The 20,440-nt window shown below is 30.4% G+C and overlaps 2 protein-coding genes across 2 annotated transcripts in view; one reads left to right on the forward strand and one right to left on the reverse strand.

Moving 5' to 3' along the window:
- The window catches only part of Antp (homeotic protein antennapedia), a 345,732-nt gene that overhangs the window by 123,460 nt on the left and 201,832 nt on the right, over positions 1-20,440 (reverse strand). The gene's annotated exons all lie outside the window — the stretch shown is intronic.
- On the forward strand, positions 13,676-20,008 carry LOC142231160 (uncharacterized). The gene is made up of 3 exons (XM_075301778.1): positions 13,676-13,919; positions 13,982-14,200; positions 19,883-20,008. The coding sequence occupies exons 1-3, from the start codon at positions 13,692-13,694 to the stop codon at positions 20,006-20,008; spliced, it is 573 nt and encodes a 190-aa protein (XP_075157893.1). The 5' UTR covers positions 13,676-13,691.

A 20,440-nucleotide genomic window follows, 5' to 3' on the forward strand; every position in this document is an offset into this window, starting at 1 on the left:
TTGTCCTCTGGCTATTTTAGATATGATCCGATAACCATGAAATTCCATCGACTTTAATATTAAAATTGCGAAATTGTGGATTTCCTGGAATACAAAAGCCCAGTTTTAAACTAAACCATTGATTTGCTTCCTACATAATAATTTCGTATGTCCTCTAAGAGAACAAAAAATCTGCTAGTGGTTTGTTGATCCACCACCACACATCGCTACCACCATCAGTCTCGCAATCATTTGGAGGGAGGACTAAAGGATAAATGCTTGAATGGCTGTCCAACTGCTATCCTAGCGGAATGAATGGTACTATGTATACATGACGGTGATGATGATGATGGGTTTTTGGTTTATCGTGATTCCTGCTCATCAGAAGGACCACGTAACGATTTCCTGCAAAGGGGAAGGAAGTGAATACTACTGCATGGCAATTGTCGTTTCATTGTGTTGTTAAAGTTTGATGCCTTTTGCCTGCAATTAAGAGAATTGCCTGACTTAATGGATGTTAAATGTATCGGCAACTTTTTCAATATTCAGAAACAGATGCCGTTTTAGTTTTAATTAAGTGACATGGACAGACATGGAGCGGTTACCCAAGCCCAAGAGCGATGTGTGAGAATAAACGGTGAATGTAAACCACATCTTTACCTACTTGAAGTGACAGCAATGCATTATAAAATAATGTACAAATCTCCATTACAACACTTAAGTGAAAGTAGGAAGGAATATTGGCTCTCACATTGAATCTATTTGTACTAAATTTTGAAAAGTTAGGGCAAGAAGAAAATACGCTTGAATATGCCAAAGAATTTGTGAATCCTTCAAAATTTCTTTAATTAAAATAAATAAATTCCATGTATTATACACTGAACAAAAATGAAGTAGTATGAAAAAATATACATTAAAATAAGTAAAGCTGATAAAATTGAATTAAATGAAATGATGTTAAAATAAATATTAAATTCAGTCTAAATAAATTATTAACATTAATTAAAGATAATTAAACTTACTCGTAAAAAAAAAGATTTTTTTTAAATTAAATTTAAAATGAATTCAATTTGAAATATAAACTAAAATAAATTAAATACATTCCATTTGAGTTTAATATATGAGCCTGACCTAAAAACAAAAACAAGAGACAATAAATATATCATATAATAATTAAATATAATGTAAAAAAGGAATTTTATTACATTAAATTGAATTTATATAAATTAAATACAATTAAAATTTAGTTTTATTAAAATAATTTATTTTATCATAATATATATTAAATTATTTAGTAATAAATTAGGATTTTGATTCGTTTGTTTGTTTGTTTTTTTATTTATTTTAATCTGTTTAATATAAATTAATGCCATGTATTTAGTTTTAATAATTTGGCTTAGTACAATTTTATTTATTTATTTTAATTAAATATATATTTAATTTTAATTTAATTTATTTCATTAAGTATGTATAACTGAAAACTAATTTCTATCGGGGTATTATGTAAAAAAATTTCCTCATATTCTTCCACCACTCCCACCTTTGCTACTTAGGAGGCACTCCAGATCACTTACCCGTTCGAAGTACGCATGGCTTTTGACTCGATTACCCCATACATATGGCATTAGTGGATATGAAGCAATCATTTAAATGGCTTTTGTTATCCCCATAACGAACTATTTCATTGAAGCATTTCCACTTGATATGTGGTGCCATCTCTTTTCACTTCAACCATGAATGCCAGCTATACGCAAGAGAACTCAACCCTGAACTTAAGATATACAGCAGCAGAAGCAGCAACAACAATTTCTATTATGGTTGGCTGATGCCTCACCATGGGTTAAGTACTTTGATTTGTTTGAGAGTGAATAACATACATATACACCAACACCACTGTAAATGACAGAAAAGTGACGTGAAACCATCAAAATTTCTGATGTCTGAGATGGGGTGAGATGTGTATGTCATACTCAGTGTGTGATGGTGGATTTTTTTAGGTGGTTGTTTAGGATTTTTGATTTGGATGGTGGTTGCTTCCAAGGATTTTCTATAGGAGATTCTTTTTTTTTGATGAAGATTGATTGCTTAGGTAAACTTGTTATGAAAATACGAAAAGTATGAAATAAAAATGCCGCATAAGGGAGAGAAAATAAAATAAAATGGAGTTTGTCAGTAATTGAGTGTTTTATAATGAATTGTTTCTCCTCTATTTCTCTATTTAAAAAAAAATTGCCAATATCAAGTGCAAATTGAAATGTTATCTTTCTGCCCAAATTGAGGGAACGAAGAAAAAGTGTTTTACCATGAAACAAATGAATGCAATTTTGACATGATTTCCGCCTCTACAAAAATCAAAAAAAAAAAACTTTAGAACATCTCTTCTTTCTCCCCTTAATGCTGTTGAAGTACAAGCAATTGTAAACTTTGAACATTCTCTGTACTCAGATGGGATTACCAAAAAAACCCTCTGATATGAATACAAAAAAAGAATGCTAGGAAAAAAATTCAAATTGAAACTGTGTGTCTAACGCACACGATGTAATCGAAACTATGAATACACGCAGCATCGGGTTTTCGTTTTTTTTTATTCCTGAGTGAGTAACAGATACTCTGGAACAACTAGCAACATCGAGTAATAACTTCAAAACATGGTATTGGGTCAGAAAGTAACACAACACCGAATGAATAGGCCCGAATAATAGCCTCTGAACTAGAGAAGATATTGGTCTACTGTTGTTGGGGATGCCATTCAGGGATAGGTGATAAACAAGAATTCGAAAATCCAAGAGGCATTCGATTTTTCTGTGAATGACATTCCAAAATAAATAAAATAAATTAAATATTAAAAATAAAGGGTGATTCTTTTGAGGTTAGGATTTTCATGCATTAGTATTTGACAGATCACGTGGGATTTCAGACATGGTGTCAAAGAGAAAGATGCTCAGTATGCTTTGACATTTCATCATGAATAGACTTACTAACGAGCAACGCTTGCAAATCATTGAATTTTATTACCAAAATCAGTGGCAGAAAATCCGCTTTTTTATCGACAAATTTTGTTCAGCGATGAGGCTCATTTCTGGTTGAATGGCTACGTAAATAAGCAAAATTGCCGCATTTGGAGTGAAGAGCAACCAGAAGCCGTTCAAGAACTGCCCATGCATCCCGAAAAATGCACTGTTTGGTGTGGTTTGTACGCTGGTGGAATCATTGGACCGTATTTTTTCAAAGATGCTGTTGGACGCAACGTTACGGTGAATGGCGATCGCTATCGTTCGATGCTAACAAACTTTTTGTTGCCAAAAATCGAAGAACTGAACTTGGTTGACATGTGGTTTCAACAAGATGGCGCTACATGCCACACAGATCGCGATTCTATGGCCATTTTGAGGGAAAACTTCGGAGAACAATTCATCTCAAGAAATGGACCGGTAAGTTGGCCACCAAGATCATGCGATTTGACGCCTTTAGACTATTTTTTGTGGGGCTACGTCAAGTCTAAAGTCTACAGAAATAAGCCAGCAACTATTCCAGCTTTGGAAGACAACATTTCCGAAGAAATTCGGGCTATTCCGGCCGAAATGCTCGAAAAAGTTGCCCAAAATTGGACTTTCCGAATGGACCACCTAAGACGCAGCCGCGGTCAACATTTAAATGAAATTATCTTCAAAAAGTAAATGTCATGGACCAATCTAACGTTTCAAATAAAGAACCGATGAGATTTTGCAAATTTTATGCGTTTTTTTTTTAAAAAAAGTTGTCAAGCTCTTAACAAATCACCCTTTATATATTTATTTGTCAAATTTGAGGAAACTCCGGAATTGCTTAAAAAATCTCCGAAAATCTAAAGCGTTTCCTAATAATGTCATAGGAAATGTTATTAGATGAAGCGGCTTATTTAGAGAGGTAATGAAATATTTTTGCTGTAATTATTAACATTATCCCCTTGAAAATTTCCTTCTTCATTTAAATGTTCATCGTGAATATGAATTTTTCATATAGGAACTACCCAGCAAATAAGCGTTGCCAAAAAGTAGGGAAATTGTTCTTTTTTGATCCGGTAGTTGTGCAAAATTGGCGCAGAGCCGATCAATTTAACATGGGCTTATCATAGGATGGATGACCACAATTTTAATGATTTTTAATGCCTTCTAACGCTTGTCTGAAACATTTGAACTAAAATATTTTCAAAAATTCTCAATATTTCTAGAATGAATTTAGCATTTGTCGAAAAAGTTTGAAAAAATTTTACCATCGAAGAATACCAGGAAGAAAACTTTTGGTTAATTTAGTTAAAATAGAAAATTTAAATTTATTTTTTTTTATTTTTAGAAAATTTTGACTAAACAGTATTAGAAACGCTGACATCACGCCGATATCACAAAAATAAGTACATGTTTTTCGACAAATAAAAAAAAATTTGTAGACATAATAATTTTTTTTGTGATAGAAAATTTTTTAGTTTGAAGAGAGAAAAAATTGGAGTTAAAAATTGCAAGAATGTCTTTAATGCCATCACAATGGACTGAATAGTCTAAGTGAGCCTGAATCTTAATCGCGCTGCCACTTTAACCTTAACCTTTAACCTTAATGCCATACGTTCAAGATGGGAACATTTGTAGTAAAATTTACACATTTAAGCAAATAATAAACATTTTGTGATAAGAACGAATTTAGTAAATCTTTATATAAGTTTTTCCCGTTTCTTAGTTCATTTAACTAAGGTACGGAGAAAATTATTAGAGTAAAGGAAACTTGCTCCAAACATAAAAATTCTACGAACCAAAATAAAGTTAAATTGACTTTAGTGAAATAGAGAATTTACGTTTTTTTTTTTTGCGTGTAGCTATATGAATTTTGCCGGAAAAATACACATTCTTATGTTTGTCCTAATATTAAACTTGTTTACAGTAATCGTACTACTTTATCGCATTCCAAAATACCTGTCTACCGTATGACATTCTATAGCACACGCATTGAAGGAATATGATCACCTCAAACATTTTCTAAAGGCATAATGTTATGTTTGAACGGGGAACATTTGATATTTTTGTCACAAAAATGTTATTTTCTCGTCAAACATAAACATGCCTGCAGAAATCCGATACATAATTTTCGAGAAAATAATACGGTGGCGACAAACATGTTAAATGTTCCCTACACCGAAAAAAAATGTGGACTGTTTTATAGGAAGAATGAACTACCTCGCACGAAAATTGAACTAAATTTTACTCCACATATTGAGATTTCCACAAAGCGTTGTTAAAACCAGGAAAATTTAATGCCCTGTTGTACTTTTTAACTGCAGCAGTTCACGAAATTACATCCTCTCATAGAAGAAAAAATGAACTAAAAGTAAAGAAGAAAATCATTGGCGCCAAATCATCACCATTTTAACCATACAGTAGTTCATTCTTACTATTTTTGGGAATCGTACGGAAATCTTTGTTTGCTTTAGTTGATATTGAACTTATGTGTACGATCATTGAACTTTATACCCACGTTTAGTTCATAAAATTTTTGAGACATACTTAAAAAAAGTAAGATTTCATTAAGCTGTAGAAAATTTCGAAAAAATTAATAAAATTTAGCTACTAGCAAATATTTTTTTTCCAATAAAAATAAGTTAAATTTAGCGTTAGTTTAACTACGGAAATTTTTTCTGTGTATTCTAAAATAAGATTATACTCTTGAAACGTGTTTGGAGGGATTATATCACATTTTGGTCAAGAATATGTGACAAATATAAAGCTTATTTTTCATGATCACATTATATATATTTGGTGGAAAATTTTCTTTCTCATCTTCAGATATATCCCTATCCATATCGTAGTTTGCTCTTAACTTACTTTTGCATTGTACTAAAAAAAAGACGATTTTTTCTCTTGTATTTCCTATTGCCTGCCGATGACATTGCAAATGGTTTTGCTGAAGCCTGGCAACCGCCATCGCCTGTTGACTTCCTTTCATTCATGTTTGAATATTGAATTGAATTAAAAATCCAACCGACCAGAGATATGATAGCCAGGCAAGGAATGTAACAATATCTCTTGTTTGTGATATTTCCATTTTGTTCCGTTGTTGTCGTTTGGAGAGCTTTTAGATTGAATTTTTTGTTTGTTTGCTGGTTGTGGTGGAATGTTCCGCTCTTTTTAGTTCCTGCCCTAGAAGAACAATGCCTACCAACACAAAACCCAATACTGTGGGTGTATGGGAAGCAACCAAGGACAGTTGCTATGACTTGTCTTTTGATATTATTTTTTTTTTTGCATCTGACATGACTTTGACATTTCACACACACATCCATAGCATATCGTACACATGACACTTTTGCTTTTCATATCATAGGAACCGAACCTAACAGCAGGCACATAATATAACAAGATGCCCTGATTGTCGTTGTCGTCATCATCAGCAGCATCAACATTTGAGTGATCAGCAAACCATCACCATCACCCCAAAAAAATAGACCCAAGAATCCACCAGAGACCATGAGGAAGTTAAATCAAAGACCGTTGCAAGAAAATCTGGGGGGATGTCTTATCATTTGTTGGTTCTTTGCACAGACACTGACTGATGGATTTTTTAGATGCCTTTTCACTCATAATAGAAATTTCAAAAGAACTAACAAAAATTATTTGAAAATTTTTGTAGAATACGAAAAAATAGCAGAGACTATGCTAAAATTAAAGCGAACACCGCCACCATTTGCTTTTCTGGTAGGCGTTGGAAATTTTGTTTATGAATTTATGGAATTCGATTTGTTTTTGAAATAAGCGCCAACATTTTGGAAAATTAATCGCCTCTATATTGAAACAAAATTTGTGTATGGAAATCTTGCCAGAAAATGGCCAATTTTCAATTATATTATATTGGTATAAGGAAGGCTATAATTCGATTATGGGAATATTCAAGAAAAATGTATATATACATCCTGAATTTAGAAAATTTGATATTAGAAAATTTTAACTACATAAAATATTTTAGTTATTGCAACATGATAATAATATTTCATATTTATTTAATAAAGTAGTAAAAGTTTTCAGTGCCAATATAAAATGATTTTGCTACACAATAAAAAACAGTCTGCATCAGCTCAATATGTTACTATGAGGGGATCGTTTTCCTCCTCTGCGGACTAGCATGCGTTTGTCTACATAGTTCAAGATTAACACTCTTTAACAACATTGTAAGAGCTACTAACCCCCAAAAATAACTAAGAAAGAAACCCCTCAAATGTCCGATTTTCCTTTTGTATTTTGCCTTGTGTCTTAAATTGGTTGCGCTTGACGGCAATTCAACTGGAATCTTTGGCCAACAAGGTAGGCCTAGAAAGACAGAAATGCCATGGTAGTTTGCAGACAAATATACAGGACAGACAGACATTTGAAGAGCAAACGAACCCCATTACAAAAGCAAAAGAACGGAAAACAGAGCGAACATTTGAATTATTAGTTAGTTCCGCTAGAAATTTTAGACATACCTTGTTTTTTAGTTCGAAAACGCAAATACATCCCAAAACTAAAAAGGGTGAAACAAAAAAAAAAAAACCAAATAACAAAAGAAAAACACGTTAATTAAGGCTTATTCATGATCCACTGAATATGCCTCTGCCTTATGTGCCGCATTCTTGCAAAGGTGTTTTGTAAGCTCCGCTTACATATTTGTCGAAATTAAATTTTATGAAGTGCGAACAAGGTGTAGAGGATTTAATTCAACAGCGGCTGCATGTTTTTTTGGGGTTATTTTAAAATTTTAGTTTTTGTTTATTAAAGAACTGTGCGATATAAGAATCAGAGAAATTAATTAATACACTGAAAGAATACTTTTCTTTTCTGAGAAAAGTTTAGATAAGTGAAAAGTTATTTTGACGGTAAATAATTTTCTTAAAAAAAATACGGCCGATTGCGGATAATCGTTGTAATGCTTGTCTTCATTTTTCGATTATTTGTTCTTAAAGAAAATACTTTAAGGTGGGTATTAAGTTCGAGTTTAGCCGCTAATTTTCACTAAAGTGAAAACTAAATCAGTAAAAAAAGTCATTAAATTATACATATTTGTTGCAGATTTCATTATAACTTGATGGGGAATATCCCAAAGCAAATTTTCACAAAGTTTGTGTTCCTTAAAATGGAGTATTAAAGAAAAGTAATCGTGAAAAAATTACGATTTTAGCGTCTAAACTCGAACTTAATACCCACCTTTACAACAAAAAACATTTTCGTTTGTCTACAATTTCGTTTGGAAGGGATGTATTTTTACTTTGGATGTAGTATAAACTTAACTACTTGAAATTCTTACCAATATCCATGAAGAGTGAATATAATATTAAAATATATATAAAACGCACCTGAAAAAAGAAAAAAAGTATTATTAATAAAAATATTTATATTACATTGAAAAACGATTACAAGTTTAGGTTCTAAAACTGAAGTTTTTTGAAGAAACACCTATAACTAGAATATGTGAAATTTAAAAATGTAGCAGGTAAATTTAAAAATCTTTCATTACTTTTTAATTTTTTTCCAAATTTTATGTTTTTCTATTAGAAAATTTGCCAAGCAACATCGACAACATTTATGACTACAATAAAAATTGAGGAACGTTGAATTTGAGACTTTGAGATGATGTTCATCATTGAATTATCATCATTATTTACATGAGCTTTTTTTATCGGCTTTGTGTTGACTAAAAACTGTTTTTTTTTTTAAATTTAATGATAACTAAAATTAAATTAAACTATATCAAATAAACATAATTTAAATAAAATACGCTAAACAAAGTTAAATTACATAGAAAAACAAGTATATACGGCCGTAAGTTCGGCCAGGCCGAAGCTTATGTACCCTCCATCATGGATTGCGTAGAAACTTCTTCTAAACACTGCCACCCACAATCGAATTACTTAAGTTGAGGTAACACTTGCCGATGGCAAGGTATCTTAAAACCTCCTAACACCATCTTCTAAATTGTATGTAAGTACATACGTGGTATATATTAAATCAAAAGAGATCGATCCAATACGTATATAATTCAGTTTGACAAAGTAGACATAAAATTTTGACAAAATTTTCTACAGAAATAAAATTTTAACAAAATTTTCTATAGAAATAAAATTTTTACAAAATTTTCTATAGAAATAAACATTTTCACAAAATTTTCTATAGAAAGAAAATTTTGACAAAAATGTCTGCAGAAATAAAATTTTACCAAAATTTTCTATAGAAATAAACTTTTGACAAAATTTTCTATAGAAATAAAATCTTGGTAGATTATTTTTGGCTCGAGTGGCGACCATGATTATGAACCGAATAAAATTTGAACAAAATTTTCTATAGAAATAAAATTTTGACAATGATGAAAATTTTATTATGAACCGAATAAAATTTTAACAAAATTTTCTCTAGAAATAAAATTTTGACAAAATTTTCTATAGAAATAAAATTTTGGTAGATTATTTTTGGCTCTAGTGGCAACCATGATTATGAACCGATATGGACCAATTTTTGTGTGATTGGACCAATTTTGGTATGGTTGTTAGCGACCATATACTAACACCACGTTCCTAATTTGAACCGGATCGGATGAATTTTGCTCCTCCAAGAGGCTCCGGAGGTCAAATCTGGAGAACGTTTTATATGGGGGCTATATATAATTATGGACCGATATGGACCAATTTTTGCACGGTTGCTAGAGACCATATACCAATACCATGTACCAAATTCCAGCCGGATCGGATGAAAGTTGCTTCTCTTAGAGGCTCCGCAACCCAAATCTGGGGATGGGTTTATATGTGCGCTATATATAATTATGGACCGATGTGGACCAATTTTTGCACGGTTGCTAGAGACCATATACCAACACAATGTACCAAATTTCAGCCGATTCGGATGAAATATGCTTCTCTTAGAGGCTCCACAAGCCAAATCTGGGGATCGGTTTATATGGGGGCTATATATAATTATGGACCGATATGGACCAATTTTTGCATGGTTGTTAGAGACCCTATACCAACACCATGTACCAAATTTCAGCCAGATCGGATGAAATATGCTTCTCTTAGATGCTCCACAAACCAAATCTGGGGATCGGTTTATATGGGGGCTATATATAATTATGGACCGATGTGGACCAATTTTTGCATGGTTGTTAGAGACCATATACCAACATCATGTACCAAATTTCAGCCGGATCGGATGAAATTTGCTTCTCTTTGAGGCTCCGCAAGCCAAATCTGGGGATCGGTTTATATGGGGGCTATATATAATTATGGACCGATGTCGACCAATTTTTGCATGATTGTTAGAGACCATATACTAACACCATGTACCAAATTTCAGCCGGATCGGATTAAATATGCTTCTCTTAGAGGCTCCACAAGCCAAATCTGGGGATCGGTTTATATGGGGGCTATATATAATTATGGACCGATATGGACCAATTTTTGCATGGTTGTTAGAGACCATATACCAACACCATGTACCAAATTTCAGCCGGATCGGATGAAATATGCTTCTGTTAGAGGCTCCACAAGCCAAATCTGAGGGTCCCTTTATATGGGGGCTATACGTAAAAGTGGACCGATATGGCCCATTTTCAATACCATCCGACCTACATCGATAGCAACTACTTGTGCCAAGTTTCAAGTCGATAGCTTGTTTCGTTCGGAAGTTAGCGTGATTTCAACAGACGGACGGACGGACGGACGGACATGCTTAGATCGACTCAGAATTTGACCACGACCCAGAATATATATACTTTATGGGGTCTTAGAGCAATATTTCGATGTGTTACAAACGGAATGACAAAGTTAATATACCCCCATCCTATGATGGAGGGTATAAAAAGGGTCGTGGGAAGATTTACATCCTTAAAATACGAATGCGAGGTTTGCTTAGACCGAAAGTCGATACTCCAGCGGCAAAATATATGTACTCCGAATTTAATTCTAATTTCTGTTTCACGCAGAGAAGGAATATGATCACCTCAAACATATTTCAAGAGCAAAATGTTATTTTTGTATGGTGACCATGTAAACATGTTTGTCACTAAAATGTTATTCTCTCGGCAAATATAACCTGCTTGCCGAAATCAGATATATGATTTCAGAGAAAATAACATGGGTGCGAAAACCATGTTACATGCTCACCACCCAAAAATAACATTTTGCTCTTAAAACATGTTTGAGGTGATCATATTCCTTCTCTGGGTGTTTTAATAGTCTATGATATCGAGCGTCGAATACAAAAATAAAATGTTGCTATAATTGACTAGAAATATTTCTAAAAAATATTTTATGTTTTAGCTTTTTTTTGTCAAAAATGGGTTAAAATTACAAATGGCCTGATTTTAGCCATTTACTTTATATATCTACTAGTGGTTGTTTTTGACCTAAAACCAAATAATAATAAAAATTGAATAAATTAAAAATTTGGCAATTTTTTATTTAACGTTTTGGGATTTTTCTACCCAAAAAGGATAATTTACAAATTACTCACAATTATATCTCCCAATTTTGCTCTCATACTTTTTTTTGCGTTGATTATAGAGTATATTATTGAACAAAAAAATAAATTTCGGCTTTTTTTTTGATTCGAAATATTTTTAAAATATTTTTACTTTTGGAGTATATTTTTGGTTAAAATCTCCTCATTTATAACAACGAAGGAATTTTGGATAAACGATATTTTATCATGTACGCCTAGACCTCGCTTTGCGTCGCAGATGCGTTCCAAAAAAACGCGACGCAAACTGAAACGACGCAAAGTGAATTATAAGTTTCTATGGCAAACTATGCAAAGATTGGAGATAGATAATAACGCAACTTTGAAAATCTAACGACGCAAAGTGAAAACTAGTACTAATTCAACAGCGACGCAACTTCGAAACAACGCAAAACGAAACGACGCAAACCAAGGTCTAGGTGTATTGCGTTTTAATTTTACGAGGTATGAGTTTCGGTTTTTACCGAGGTTTGAGCTTTCGGCTTTCGGCTTTCGTTTATGTTTGTTGTTAACTATCATCCACAGAAATAAAATTCTGCAAACTTTAGAAATTGCGTTATTTATTGAAGTTTTTTTTTTACTTCAACACAAGTCTTTAAAGTGCCATTTAAAGATTATATCTCTGAATTTCATTTCTGTGTTTGATTTTGTTTTACAGTTGTTGTTAGCTTTCAATTAAAAAAAAATACAATTTTGCCAAAAATTGAATCAATGTTCCACCAAGATAACCAATAAGGAGTATATGTGAAAATTTTACATGTTTTGCAAACTTCTGAAAAAAATAAGGTTATTTTTTCAAAATAAGCAAAATTTTGCTTATTAATTGAACGCTAACAATAGGTATTAAACAAATTTATTTAACAAAACGTGTCAAAATTAACAGTTGATAAATTGTTCCCATAGCCGTGGGGACCAATTTTAAGAGGTCTGTCAGTATATTTGCGCGTCGGAATTTAGAAATTTAAGTTGTGATTAACACGGATTTACAGGAATTTGATACTATTTAATGTTCAAGTACAAAATTTAAAAGTGAATTGCGGCTTGAATACATCGTATGTGTAATGATCCGCATCTTTGGTTCGGAAACTATACCAAAATTGATTGATAGATTGGTAAGATGTTTTACCCTTCAATTAAGACAATGTAAAACTAAATTAATATACTAAAATTAAATAAAATCGAATTCCTTTTTCAAAAATTATTTGGTATTTAATTAAGTTTATTTATTTAAATGAAATCGACTTCATTTAAATTAAGTATATTAAGTGAACTGAATTTATACTGCTAAATGAAAATGATAATATTAAATGAACTACATTAAATCATAATTAAATACACTAAATAAAATTACTTAAAATATGTTAAATTTACTTATGTTACTTAAAACAAATTTATTGAAACATACTTGGATTCAAAACAATTAATATAGATAGCATAAAATGAAATCAAATTTAATTAAAGTGTAAAACATAAACTAAAATAAAGTAATTGAATTTAAATCGGATTTAAAAAATTGGGCTAATTCCGCCGACAAAATTAAATTAAATGAAATTAACAAAAACATTAAATGAATTAGATAAAATTTAGAAGATATAAATTAATTTGAAATAAGTTGTGGTAACAATTTGAATAATAATAAAACAAAGAAAAAGTGCTTAACACAGAGATGACTTCCTAGTGGACTGTATTTATTTAGGCTCCTGTTATTGAAGGCTTGCTACATGTCCTTGGTGTATCTCCATGGCACTACAGGTATACGCCTCATAAAAACATGTACATTTCCCTGCATTTTTTATTTATTTATTGATTTTTCTGGTTAACACTAATGACAAGTTTTATGTTGTTTGTAATGCATCCACAGTAATTCATATGGTGTGGTTATATTGAATTGATGTGCAAACAAACCGCTACCTGCAGGTTTGGAAAAAGTACTAAAGCTAGGTCAGACTAGTCATATATTTGACTAAAAACTGTTTTCCCGAATTTGCAGGAAACAATTGAAAATTCATACAGAGTTGCATTTGTGGTCACACTAGGATAAAATATTTGACATTTTTTATTTGCTCAAATACGTATCAAACACTTTCAAATAAATATTTGGGAAAACATGTTTTCTCACTGGTCACACTACATAAAATATTTTGTTTAAATAAATGTTTGATCAAAGTGTCAAATGGGACAATTTTATTTGATTAGAAATTTTGAGTGATGATGCAGGAGGAAGAGTGTTTATTAATTTTGTGCATTGGAGCTGCAACAACGTCCCTTATGGAATCCGATAATAAGAAGCGATTGAAAAGGCAATGGGTTAGAGAGTGGGTAAAAAGACGTAAGGAAGAAGGATGTTGCGCAAAATTATTGAAAGAACTACGGTCAGAAACACCTTCTCTATACAAAAACTTTTTGCGCATGAATGCATCGGATTTCGATTATTTGGTGAGTAGTACCAAGTAAATATTGCTGATGAAAAACATTGCTAATAACCAAACCACCCACAGCTTCGGTTAGTTGCTCCGTATATAACAAAAAAATCCACTCATCTAAGAGAGCCTATTCCACCTTCTGATCGTTTAGCTGTTACCCTCCGATATTTACCAACTGGCGAGAATTTCAGATCACTTCAATACATATTTCGTATTCCCCATAATACGATTTCAACAATTATTCCTGAAGTATGCGAAGCTATTTTTAAGGCCCTTCAACCAGAATATCTGAAAGTATTTTATATGATGCAAATTTTTGGTTCACAACTAAAGGGTGATTCTTTTGAGGTTAGGATTTTCATGCATTAGTATTTGACAGATCACGTGGGATTTCAGACATGGTGTCAAAGAGAAAGATGCTCAGTATGCTTTGACATTTCATCATGAATAGACTTACTAACGAGCCACAACGTCGAATTTTCAGTGAATGGGCCCTAGAAAAGTTGGCAGAAAATCCGCTTTTTTATCGACAAATTTTGTTCAGCGATGAGGCTCATTTCTGGTTGAATGGCTACGTAAATAAGCAAAATTGCCGCATTTGGAGTGAAGAGCAACCAGAAGCCGTTCAAGAACTGCCCATGCATCCCGAAAAATGCACTGTTTGGTGTGGTTTGTACGCTGGTGGAATCATTGGACCGTATTTTTTCAAAGATGCTGTTGGACGCAACGTTACGGTGAATGGCGATCGCTATCGTTCGATGCTAACAAACTTTTTGTTGCCAAAAATGGAAGAACTGAACTTGGTTGACATGTGGTTTCAACAAGATGGCGCTACATGCCACACAGCTCGCGATTCTATGGCCATTTTGAGGGAAAACTTCGGAGAACAATTCATCTCAAGAAATGGACCGGTAAGTTGGCCACCAAGATCATGCGATTTGACGCCTTTAGACTATTTTTGTGGGGCTACGTCAAGTCTAAAGTCTACAGAAATAAGCCAGCAACTATTCCAGCTTTGGAAGACAACATTTCCGAAGAAATTCGGGCTATTCCGGCCGAAATGCTCGAAAAAGTTGCCCAAAATTGGACTTTCCGAATGGACCACCTAAGACGCAGCCGCGGTCAACATTTAAATGAAATTATCTTCAAAAAGTAAATGTCATGGACCAATCTAACGTTTCAAATAAAGAACCGATGAGATTTTGCAAATTTTATGCGTTTTTTAAAAAAAAAAAGTTATCAAGCTCTTAACAAATCACCCTTTAGTATAATTCTTATTACTGCCAATAGGTACCATCAAGAAAAAAACTAATTGGTTATCATGAAATTAAATTGCATTAAATTTAATTTAATTTTTCTAAAGTAAATTTAAATAAATAGAAAATACGTAATTTTTGATTTGCTTTAAATAATTTATATTAAATTAAATTCTATAGAAATAAATTATATTTTGTTAAACTAAAAGAAACTTAAACCTAATTTAATTTTATTACTGATTAAGTCAAATTAAAATAAATAAATTAATTTAAAAGATAAACAAAATACAATTTGCTAAAAACAAATGAAGTTTCACTAAAATAAAACTAAATTAAATTAATTGGGTTAAATATAATTAATTAGATTAATTTAAATTAGATTAAAAAAGTAAACAAAATTACATAAACTAAATTAAGTTTCATAATTTTCTAAACAAAACTTAAACAATAAATAATGACAGGGTAATAAATGAACCATTATACATTAGTATATTAATTGTACACCTGAAGAAGAGTTTCGTTTCTAAGGAACAAAATTTTAGGTACGCGAAGCTTTCTTTTCACTCTAAATATTTTTTCTTTAAAATCAATTAAAAACTTAGAGACAATCGTTGTATTTCTTGTCCTAAATTCGATTTTCCTTGATTTTCGTTCCAGAAAAAATTATTTTTTTTGTGTGTACTTCGTACTACAAACCCAGCAAAAAAATTGGAAGTTCTTCCAAAGGCACAACTTTAAAAGTTCTTCCAGAAGATGTACTCGCAATGATGTTCTTTATTTTAACTACCCAGGAAGTTCTTTTGATTAAATTTTTATAACTTAGTTTTTTTTTCATACTTTTAATGGGTAATTTTAAAAATTCTGTGATATTTTGTCAAATAAATAATTTTTATTATTTTCTATAATTTTTAATGTATTCTAACGCATGTCTGAAACGTTTGACTTCAAAAATTTACAAAAAATCGCAATTTTTTCAGAATGGATTTAGCATTTTTTTGACAAAATTTAAATGATTTGTACCATTTTATTAATTCTTACTCAGTTTTTAACTTATTTGAAACAAAAAAAAAATTAAAAATTACCAATTAAGTGAGTTATAAGAAATTACATTAAAAGAACTTCCTCTGTAGTTAAACTAAAGAAAATCTTTGGGAGAACATTTTTGGAAGTGCTTTTAAAGTTGTTTCTTTTAGAAGAACTTTAGAAGAACCAATTTTTTTTTGCTGGGGAGCATCATAAACGGTAAATGCATTTAGTAAATAAAATACAGAAAAACCAAAACAATGAATTTTATTAAACTTACTATAATTCTATGAAATAATTAAACCAAACTAATAAAATAAAATAATAAAATAATTATTTTTATTTATTGTTGATATGTTTAAATACATAAAATTTCTTTTCCATATTGAAGCTTCCATTTTTAACCCATATGGCTGTTTTTCTTCAGTAACTCAAATTTTTAATTTCAATTTAAAATTAACATAATTTCTTTGTTCGTTTTCTTAAATATCCTGAAAGCATTTGCCACATATTTTATTAAAATGGATTTCAAATACTTTACACAAATCTGAATATAACTAAGAATGGCACATCGTTATCACTTAAAACTCCTATAGACAGACAGACAGACGGACAAAGGCAAAACAAAGAAAACAAATGCGACAAAAAAAGAGTGGCTACAAGAAAAATTTTCAAACGAGTGAACATAATCGAATTACTTACAATAGAATAATTTCTAATTGAAAAATATTGTAACTCTGAAGCAGCCAATCCAGGACATTGCCAAGCGATAACATGTGTGTGAGAGTGCTGTATGTGGAAAGTTGTAGACAACAAATAAAATGAATGGCAAACAAAAACCAGAGATGGGAATCTGAATTTTTAAAAAGTTCAATATAAATAAAGTCGCATAAACTGAAAGGCTGTAATTGTGCGCAAAAGAAAATTAATTTCTTTTGAGGGAAAGAACATTTTGAAGTTTTCTTTTGTCAGTTGTTTCTTAAGTTCGTTGAGAGCAAACGTTTTATTGGGAACCATAAACAAGATTTATTCGCGTTGCCAATAAAAAATAACTTAGTTGGCCTAAAATTCCGTTTCGAAGGAAGAATTATGTTTTGTGTTGGTTAAATATTGCCTTCTTGTGGCTTAATTTTATTAAATAATAAATAATTTTTTAATTTAATAAATAATAATTCACTTTATTTTTAATTGTTTTAATACATAACAAATCAATTATTATGACACAATTTTATTTATTTCACATTTTGAAATATCTATTCTCATTGTCATTTAATTTCGAAGGAAAACTGTGCATTAACGAGTTCATTTATGTTACATATCCTGTCGAAATAATCTTTAAAAAATAGTCTTTAAATTTAATATTTTTTCAATGTTGGCTAATTTTATAAAATAGAATTATGTGAATAATTTGTAGAATTAGAAAATATATAAATTTTCATAAATCAGTAGTTGCAAAATCTTAATTTCTCCATCTCTGGTCTAGTACTCTAGAACATGCCAAAAACAACAGAGAAATTTAAATGGGGTTCTCACAGCTCCCACACACACCAAAACAAAATCAAATGGAAACAAAAATGTTTGTATATCTATGATGATGACAACTAACGGAACTGGAAAGCCAGACCAAACAGTTTTTTTTTGTTTCTCCAAAGAATCCAAAACAATCACATGAAAGGCAGTGTGAAAATATTTTTCTTTCACAAAAGGGTACCCCCCTCATCAAATTTTACTTCAAGCTTTCATTTTTGGTTGTTTCAGTAGCTGGTCGATTCGGTATTTTTGGCTGGATGTAAGAAAAGAATGGCAAAAAACCAAGCACAAATAGCCAAAGCCCAAAAATGACATTGTTGTCATTTTGAAAATTACTTTACTTCTATTACATTCTTGCCAACAATGTCATATGTAAGAATTCAATTCAATTGAATTGAATGCTTCAATGAATCCTTCTTGCCCCCACCCACCCTAGGCAAGGATATGAGGGATAGTGAATGTTTTGTTTGGGGTTTCTTCTGTTGGCCTTGTATGGATTCGACATTTAATTTAAGATATGTTTTCAACAAAAAAATTGAAGCAAAATGCTTATTTAGGCGTAACAGAAATTAAATTAGAAAATTGGTGTTGTCTTTACCAAAAGAAGGGACTTAAATCAATACATGAGCAAAAGGGATAAAACAGAAGACCTCGATAATTTGAGTGATACAAAGAAAAATAATTAAACTCTTTTATGAAAATAATGAACTACCTCGTGCAAAAATTGAACTAAATAGTACTCCACTTGTTGAGATGTCCTTTTTGCGCTGTGTAATGACGTGGTGAACTTGTTAGCTGCAATATACGAAATTACTTCTTAAGGTAAATACTATGTTTAGTTTTCAAGTTGAAAACCAGCTCGTTTTCTCGGTTACTTTTTTAATCGATTAATTTTGAAATATTATATATTTCGCAATTAATGACTTGGATCTTTTCCCATCCATAATTTGACCAGAAATGATAAAAATATAATCGTCCTCATATACATTTTTGCAAATTTTAGTTTAGTGTTTTGGTGGAAAAACGGACCATAGTACTCATTAATGTAAGGTAAAATAATTTAATAACTTAAATTTAAATTAATTATAATTTATGAATATTTTAATATTTTTTAATTTCATTAATTTTATTTTTCAATTAAGTTAAAAAGCAATTACCAAACATATTTAAATACACATTTAATAAAATAAATAAACTACATTAAAAATTAAAAACAAAACTAAATTAAAATTAAAAAGTATAAGTTACCCAAAAAATAAAATAATATTACATTAAATTTAACTTATTTAAATTACTTTATGGTATTTGTATTAATGTAATTTAAGACAGTGTATTTGTTTCTTTTTATTCAGTTTAATATCTTCAAAATGAAGATGAAAATTAAGAGCTTTATTAAATAAATAAATTTAAATTAAATACATAAGAAAATAAATTGATTTAAATGTAGGTGAATGCAATTAAAATAAATCCAAATATTCTACAATAACATAAATTAAATATTATTTTATATTCGACCTTTTTAAATATTTTTTAAATCTTCTTTGCATTTTGGGCCTTTAAGGTAAGGTAAAGTAATGTTTATTCACATTAAAATACCTGACCCAAGAAAAGATTTTTTTAAATTATTATTTGTTTATAATAAAGTTAATTAAATTAAATTAATAAAATTACATGCCATTTATTTATTTATTTTTTAGTTTGATTTAGATACGTACTCTTAAAGTAAACTTTTAATTAATTTAATTTAATGATAATGTAAAATGTTTAATATATTTCAATTTAATTTAATATTTCATTTAATCTAATTTAATTTGTTATATTTTGTTTATTTTAATGCAATTTAATCTAACTTTATTTATTCTGAATGGATTTATTTTAAATTTCTTAGTTTATTTTATACTCAAAGAAAATTTCATTAAAATTAAGCCTATAGCGAATTTTTTATATCAACAATCAAAATTTTTTAATTTCATGTAAGATAATTAAATATACTATTTTTATGTTAGCCTGATATCATTATTACAATATTTATTCGAGCTTATTGGACAGGAAGATTAAGGGAATTGACATCATTAAGTTACTGAAAAGAAAATGCCAGATACCCATCTCACCCGCACTGTGCATCATCTTTTCGTATAACTTTACAATCCCTTAATCTTATTTTTAGATTTCGATTTATTACTACACTAATGTACCAACAAATCTAAATCTATTTTTAAAGACATTGCTGAATTCACCTGATTGGCGAACGATCACACAATGTCTTGTTTCTAGTCAACAACAATTACTGTGATAACTATATGAAACTGGTTTCTAAGGACACAACAACAATTCTAACGACAATATTAGTAATGTTTTTTCCTTATTTACGACGGGCTCCTCGTAGCTTACTATTTTTATGTTAGCCTGATATCAATGCAGGCTGGTTCAATGTCCAAATCATTTAAACTAGAAATTAGTACAATATTATTCGAGCTTATTGGACAGGAAGATTAAGGGAATTTCCTTAATTTTAATAATATTATTATTGTATATTTCAATTAAATAATTACAAGAACTAACAAATGTATAAAGATTCCTTTGAAAATAAAACTAAATTAATTTTAAATAAATAAAAGTAAATTAATCTAATTATTTTATACTAATATCATTAAAATAACGAATATTTACATTGTATTAGTGAAATCTGTTAGTTAATTTTATTTATACTTATTATTTGAGCTGT

Source organism: Haematobia irritans, chromosome 1, assembly GCF_050003625.1.
Source record: "Haematobia irritans isolate KBUSLIRL chromosome 1, ASM5000362v1, whole genome shotgun sequence".
In the NCBI taxonomy this organism is placed as follows: Eukaryota; Metazoa; Arthropoda; class Insecta; order Diptera; family Muscidae; genus Haematobia; species Haematobia irritans.